The sequence below is a fragment of the Littorina saxatilis genome, linkage group LG16 (assembly GCF_037325665.1).
Source record: "Littorina saxatilis isolate snail1 linkage group LG16, US_GU_Lsax_2.0, whole genome shotgun sequence".
In the NCBI taxonomy this organism is placed as follows: domain Eukaryota; kingdom Metazoa; phylum Mollusca; class Gastropoda; order Littorinimorpha; family Littorinidae; genus Littorina; species Littorina saxatilis.
The window spans coordinates 41,708,043-41,716,341 of record NC_090260.1 but is presented as its reverse complement, the minus strand read 5'-3'; the positions used below and the strand labels follow the sequence as shown (position 1 = coordinate 41,716,341).

General features: G+C 46.3%; 1 protein-coding gene across 1 annotated transcript in view; it reads right to left on the bottom strand.

Annotated features, from left to right (window-relative positions):
* Positions 1 to 396: 396 nt before the first annotated feature.
* LOC138950004 (uncharacterized) overlaps positions 397 to 8,299 on the bottom strand; it is a 34,140-nt gene continuing 26,237 nt past the window's right edge. Inside the window, exons 7-9 of the mRNA XM_070321785.1 lie at positions 1,416 to 1,479; positions 826 to 1,044; positions 397 to 468 (exon numbers count right to left, since the gene is read on the bottom strand). Of these exons, the coding sequence (XP_070177886.1) occupies positions 397 to 468; positions 826 to 1,044; positions 1,416 to 1,479 (355 nt within the window). The remainder of the gene's footprint in view (positions 469 to 825; positions 1,045 to 1,415; positions 1,480 to 8,299) is intronic.

Below are 8,299 nucleotides of genomic sequence, written 5' to 3'. Positions count from 1 at the left end.
GTTTATAACTTTAAAAGATAATGCTAACCGGAAAAGATTAAATCCAGGTCTGCGGTGAACAAACGGTGTCATCCCAACCTGCCGCTTCCCAGCCTGCCGTATCCCACCCTGCCGCACCCAACCTGCCGCATCCCGGCCTAGCCTGCCGCACCCCAACCTACCGCATCCCAGCCTGCCGCATCCCACCCTGCCGCACCCCAACCTGCCGTATCCCACCCTGCCGCACCCCAACCTCCCGCATCCCACCCTGCCACACCCAACCTGCCGTATCCCACCCTGCCGCGATGTCGATTTTAGTGTTTATGTACGATGATAGTTTTGACTACTGGTGAGAACGTCAAGCTCATGTCTGAAATGGATGTTCTGTTCATGGACGGAACCTTTAAAAGTGCCCCATCACTGTTTACGCAGTTGTTCACCATCCATGGCCTCTTCAGAGATCATTTTCTGACGTTGGCGTACTGCCTCCTGAAAGACAAAAGGAGACAAACGTAGCACACCGTCTTTGGACTTCTGAAAGAGAAGCTTGCAGAGACCGACGTGCAACTAAACCCCACAGACACAAACACACACGCACACACACACACACACACACACACACACACACACACATATACACACACACACACATACACACACACACACGCACACACACACACACACACACGCACACATACACACACACACACACACACACACACACACACACACACACACACACACACACACACACACACACACACACACACACACACACACACACACACACACACACACACACACACACACACACACTAAAATCGACATCGCGGCAGGGTGGGATACGGCAGGTTGGGTGCGGCAGGGTGGGGTGCGGCAGGTTGGGTGCGGCAGGGTGGGATGCGGTAGGTTGGGGTGCGGCAGGGTGGGATGCGGCATGTTGGGGTGCGGCAAGGTGGGATGCGGCAGGTTGGGGTGCGGCAGGCTGGGATGCGGCAGGTTGGGGTGCGGCAGGGTGGGATACGGCAGGCTGGGAAGCGGCAGGTTGGGATGCCGCCGAACAAACTGATATCACGTGCTGTTTGTAAAAAAACTTCCATTGTTGTCCAGGTGCTCTAGCGCTGAGAGTTTAAAATCCACTGTGTAGGAATTCCCTCGCGGCATCTTGTCAAACTGAAATCTATGCCGCGCGCGAAACATTTCCAAGGAAAGGAAACAATTAACTAACATAAAACCCAACAAAAAGACAGAATTATCCTTTTTATTTCCTTTACTCTTTAATGATCGAAAATGGGGGGTGCTCGTTTACTTGGTACCCTCTCTCTCTCTCTCTTTCACACACACACACACACACACACATACACACACACACACACACACACACACACACACACATACACACACACACACACACACACACACGTGCAAGCAACAACAAGAGGTAAACAGTGCCTTGTAGAGCTAGATCCCGCGCTTCCTGGGTCCTTGCTGCACGATGAGCTGCAACAAAACATTATTGTCAGCCTCATTTTACTCAGTCAACACCAGTGAAAATCGAATTGCATATACCGATATCATATTTTATGAAATACACAATCACACATTTATATTTCAATGGTCATAACGTCACTGTCACAATTACCATTCCCAGCTCCATTCTAACCAGCATTGTCAGCATCTTGATTTCATTTAGGAAACACAAACTCACATCTATACAGGGCTGAATATTGGCGGTCGCCCGATCGCCCCCGGCGGGTTCAAATCGCGTCGGGCGGGTTCAAAATTCCTCTAAAATCGCCCGCCGGGCGGGTTCAAATTTCGCTGAAGTACAAAGTCGTCAGGCAACGTAGTTAATCGGAACGGCCGGCGAACAAATATCTCTTGCGGGCGATCTCAAAATCTGTCACTTCTCTACTGCCTACTCATCCCCCCCACTCTGAGAAGGACTCAGGACTACCACCAATCAAGGCCAGACACATTGGCTAGACAGCTACCCCCCTCCGCCTCACTTGACCGTGTCATCACCCCTCCAGTGCCACGAGCCGCTGGCGATTGCATCAGCAGTCAAAATAGCTACCACCCCAAACATATTCCCCCTCTGTATTTTTCCTTTGATGTGCCTGCTATGTACTGTGAATGAATGCAAATGAGCTATTATGCTGTCATACAGAAACCAAACACAACTCCGAATTTAGGTTCCCTCCACTGTATCAATCAGCTATGACATACACACAAATACACACAATCATGAACATAAATGTTAGGTACTCAAAAATCCAGTACTCACAGTTTTGGTAGGCAACAAACACTCGGGATGACAATCTCGTACATAATTGCAATGACAAAACTCTCTACCTTTTACTTAGGTATAAAACTACACAACCCGTCCGTGTACTCACAGGCACACGATATCTAGTTTACAGTTTACAGGTATCTACTCACGGCTCGTGTGTAGTCAACAAAAATTAGTTATAGTTTCTACTACGGCAGACTTAAAACACCGTCTGCTCTGTCTACTAAAATATTCCTTATCTCGTAAGTAAGTTAAGATATTGTAGACATATTACAATACAATACAATACAATACAATACAATACAATACAATAACTTTATTAATCTCTAAAAGAGAAATTGCATTGCTGGTCATACGCAGAATTATACAGCTTCTATTGCTGTTCACTAGGAAATGTATTTTACTACTAATTCCTGCTACTGGTGACCTCGGTCTACTCAGTTTCTACCGCCCTGTGACCACTATGGTCCAACTCTACGGACAAAAATAACCGTGCACTAGCTTTTAGAAATCCCGTCGAATCTCAGCTATGCGAATCTAAAGGGTTGATATTCCGGCGACTTCTCAGATCCATCATTCTCTCATCTGGTCGCTATCGTCCTTTACGACCGGTTACACGACGCACTGCACAACATAAATAGCGGACATCTTGTCTTCGATATCTGTCTGCTATGTTTAAAGTTACAGTGTTAGTCGATTCGACTTATGCGATAAACATTAGCGATATTCAAATGCTTATTCCATTTACCTGTTAAGTGCGAGAAAATGAAAGTTTTACGCCCTCACGGCAAAGCCATTAGGGGCATGTTACACGGGAAAACCCGGCTTTGTATGAAAATAAAAAATAAAAATGCGGGGGGGGGGGGGGGGGGGATGTATACAGCTGGCTGCCGGCTGCTAGAGGAGACCTGAAATGGGCTAGGGACCGGGTTGGGTCGTCTTGGGTCAGTGCTGAAATGGTTACTTTTTTGGCTGTTGGCCGAACGGACACCCGGGCTTCATATTTTTGCATGCATGTATTCGTGTTTCCAAGGCCTGAGGCTTTCGCTGTGACCCTGGGATCTTTATCGTGCGCATGCGTGCACACGGGGGTGTTCGGACACCGAGGAAAGTCTGCACAAAGTTGACTCTGGGACACACATCCCGCGCCGAACTTGGGGGTTGAACCCACGCTGATAGTAACAACCGGTTTTAAAGCCAGCGCCTCTACCGACTGGGCAAACTCCCCCCCCCCCCCCCCCAATTTGTTGGGGTCAAGAAGTTCCATGGAGGGCGGGGGGTATGGAGTAACACATAGTGTTTTGCTCAGAACATTCTCACCCATGCAGAGCCGCGCTATGGGTACGCATTACCGTGAAGCTGGCAGTCAGTGCTACCAAATGTCGTCTGTGTCTACCACTCGGTGGTGACTTAATGTGGGTCTATGTAAGCAGATGCCAGCGCAAGCAATCTGATGCAGAGTCAGGAGGCGGTTTGGTACAAGAGAACCTTAGAGGCCACAGCCTCGGCCGTCTAAGGGATCTGTGTGTCTGGAGGCACATTTGGTTTCTGAGGTTCAAGCGGAGCTGTTGCCTCTGCTCCCAAGTTCCCGTGTCTGGAGGCGTTTTTGGTATGGTAGCAAACCTGTAGGTTGGGGCCTCTGCCTTTCAGGATGCCAGGACTACAAAATGTGTGTCTTGGGACACATTTAGCTTAAGATTCCAGAAGTGGATCTGTGCTGTGCTGGGTCTGCTGCAAGCACACTAGAACCAGCTCGCAACAGTTGAGGTGAACAAATTGGTGACCAAGACCATCATCGGTTTCTCTCCGAGTGATGGGTGTGGGCGGAGAAAGTCTCCCATGTTCATTACAGTGGATCCCCCTACTTGCATATACGATACAATATAACAAGAAAAGAAAATGCTTCCATTCACGACTCGCCTTCGCCATGTCCATTACAGTGGACCCCCCTACCCCTGATAGAAGACCCTCTCTTATCCGAATTTAAGTTCATCATCTCTGTAAAACTTCCCCTTTTTTTAAGACTCCCTCCTTTTTCAGCTCTGATTTTCTTTGATTTTTTCTCTGGTCTTAAAATGAGGGTTCCACTGTATATATGAATTAAACATATTGCTGTTCTACCCTCACTAAATAATGTCCAAGAGAATGTTGATTTCCCACTAATTGCCCCAAACTTAATCTTAATGCGACGGGACATATCACATTTTTACTTTTAGTCAAGTTTTGAGGGGGGAATCGAGACGAGGGTGTGGTGTATGTGTGTGTGTGTGTTTGTGTGTGTGTCTGTGTGTGTGTGTGTGTTTGTGTGTGTGTGTGTGTGTGTGTGTGTGTGTGTGTGTGTGTGTGTGTGTGTGCGTGTGTGTGGGGTGTGTGTGTAGAGCGATTCAGAGAAAACTACTGGACCGATCTTCATGAAACTTGACATGAGAGATCCTGAGTATGGTATCTCCAGATGTTTTTTTCATTTTGTTGATAAATGTCTTTGATGACGTCATATCCGGCTTTTTGTGAAAGTTGAGGCGGCACTGTCACGCTCTCATTTTTCAACCAAATTGGTTGACATTTTGGTCAAGTAATCTTCAACAAAGCCCGGATTTTGGTATTGCATTTCACCTTGAATGCTTAAAAATGAATTAATAAGTTTGCTCATTAAAGTTGTCATTAAAATCGATTTTTCGCAAACAGATTCAAAATTGATTGCATCGTATTCTTCATCACATTCGGAATCTAAAAATATATACATATGTCATGTTTACTCTTAAAATGTGATCACAATTAACGAAAATAGATTAATTAATCTTACGATTAAAATTGAAGAAATCGATCAAAAAATTATTTCATCTTATTCTTTATCATTTTCTGATTCCAAAAACTCGGAGGCAAAAGAAACGCAAATAAAGGATGCGTTAATTAAACCTTTATGGACTTGAAATAAAAAGAAAATAATGATACTAGCATGTTCTGCACGTGTTGTTTTAGCGGTCTTATCTTGTCAGAACCGTGTTTGCCGTTATCTGGGTCACACGTGAGGTCTTGTTGACGGGGATCCCAAACCGTCATGGGGACCACTTTCAGCACATGCACAATGTGGAAAAGCAGCTTTTGTTGTGTTCAGGCAAGCTGTAACGTACTCACAAAACTGTTACAACATTCATTTCTGCGACACAGGCGCGATGCCGAGACTATCACCAGATCAGCGCCAACAGGCGATCGGGAGACTTGATGCCAGACAATCAGTTCAGCAAGTTGCTAGGGCATTTGTAGTAAATGTCTCCACGGTTTATCGCCTGCAGCAACGTTTTCATGCCTCTAACAGTACCTGCGACTTACCAGAAAGTGGAAGACCCCGGGTAACAACAGCCCGACAAGATCGCCATCTTGTCCATCAACACCAGCGAGATGCATTCGAAACTGCCGCCAACACAGCCCGTAACACATTTGTGGTGCATGGACAACCCGTCAGTGCCAGAACTCTACGCCGACGCCTTGGTGGGCAGAACCTTGTAAATCGGCGTCCTGCTCGACGTCCTGTCTTGACAGCTCAGCATCGCCTGGATCGTCTAGCCTGGGCCCAGCAGCATGCCCACTGGCGCCATCGGGACTCGAGGAGGGTTCTTTTTTCGGACGAGAAGCGCTTTTGCCTGGAACCTGGCGATGGGCGTGTCCGGATCTGGCGAAGACCTTGACAGCGGTTTGCTAACAATAACATCCTGCAGAATGATCGATGGGGAGGTGCCAGCGTCATGATATGGGGCGCCATTGGTGTCAATGAGCGAGTGGGACCTGTCGTCTTTCAGAACGTCGGCCAAGGTCGTGGGAATGGTGTCAATGCAGACCGCTACATCAATCAAGTCCTGCGTCCCTATGTGGTTCCATTTGTCCAGAGGTACCGGAACTGCCTGTTCCAGCAAGACAATGCCCGTCCCCATACTGCACGTGTTACCCAGGACAGGTTGCGTCACAACAGCGTGAACATTCTGCCTCATCCTGCTCGATCTCCGGATCTCAACCCAATCGAACACTTTTGGGACATCATGCAAAGAAGGATTAATGCCCTTGCCCGGAGACCCCGCACAGCAGCAGAACTGCGTGCTGCCGTGACCCAGGTGTGGGCTCAGGTCCCTCAGCAGCAAATTAATCACCTCGTCCTCTCCATGTACTGGAGGTGCGCCACAGTCATCAACGCCCAGGGAGGAGCAACACGCTATTGACTTTCAACAGTCTTCAAACAGTGTTCAGTGGAACATGGCACGTCATGCTCTCATCCCAATACACTTTTCCGTGTGGTTTTTGTATCGGTCAATTCGTTTCCTTGTTATTGTTAACCCGAAATAATTAATTCGACATTAACATTCATGGGTAACCCATCTTCACTGCAGCATTTGCGTTTCTTTTGCCTCTGAGTTTAGATATGATAGGTTGTACTCAAAACAAGCTCAGAAAGTTAACAAGAATACAGAAAAGCGCGCTTTCCTGCTTAGCACATTACGCTACCGCGCTAATCTGGCGTGTCAATATCACTACGTTTTGCACGTGGGAGGTGAGCGATTTCCTTCACGCGAGGATTGACGAAGCTGTACTGTCTTGGTGAAAAAATACAGTGCGTTCAGTTTCATCCCGTGAGTTCGACAGCTTCACTAAATGTAGTAATTTCGCCTTACGCAACTTGTTCATTATTAAGGGGAAAGGTGGCACGAAAAATTATAACTGGCTGTTTTGCATTTTTTGTATAAACTTTTATTCTAAAAAGCATAATAAGTCACATGCATGCTCATTTACAAAACTAGCACCAATATGTTTTGAAAACAAGAAAAGCAAATGCTTTATACGACTCCCCCTTCTCTTATCCATTACAGTGGAACACCACACATACCTCTCCCCACCCCAGTCCTAGCACTAACCCCATAATGCCAGACGCCAGGCGGAGCAGCCACTAGACTGCCAATTTTAAAGTCTTACGTATGACCCGGCCGGGGTTCGAACCCACGACCTCCCGATCACGGGGCGGACGCCTTACCACTGGGCCAACCGTGCCGGTTAGGCACCCTCCTGATTTGTCTGTACTTTTTCAGGTCTTAACAGGATGGTTCCACTGTATATGAATGCAAAATATTTGCTGTTTGACTCTCACTAAATATTTTCCAAGAGAACGTTGATTTCCCAATAATTGCCCCAAACTTGACCGTCATGCGAACTGACATATCAGTTCATTTGTGACTCTCCACCACGAAATGAGTCACATGTCACCTTTGCATGATTTTCATATTTTTACATTTTCATAAAGAGTTTTTTATGCTCTACCCAGTGGTGAAAACCGTTTTAGAAAAGAGCAAAAACTGTTTGAGTTATAAGCCTGTGACTAAGTTGACCCTCACACTGTTACCAGACACTCCCCGGACTAATATCAAGCATAGAGCAGAACCGCGCGAGGTGACATGCGACTCACTTCGTGGTGGAGGGTCACATTTAGTTATTCAATCCTAAGAGTATCCCAGACACAAACTTGCCTAACCCCCAACCACCACCATCACTAAACTCATACTCAACACCCTCCAAATTTGTAAGAAAATAACAATAACTTAAAAAACATAATAAATTTGTTTTGGCGCAGTTGGATCCAAGTTGACAGGATGGATACTGGGCTGGCCAAGACAAAAACAGTTATACTCAGACACTTGAATGACCTCATTTCTGACACGATGACATCATAGCATGATGTTATCAACACCAGTCTAAGCCAAGACCAGATACTAAACTGTGACCACAAATCAAACAATGACATTATATTTTGATGAAGTGGACATTTCCTTGATAGTTCAGTGGATATTTTTAGTAGTGATAGTTCTTTTCCAGCAAACATGTTCATGCTATGACATTGACATTTGACGAAAACCACATTTGTGTCATGTCTGGAGATCATCAAACAGGACAAGTGTATGCAATTAGGAGGCTCTTGCTTCAAAAACATCAAATAAATCCTAAATGTTGAGTTTAAATGAAACGAACATGACCCCACTGTTACCAAAA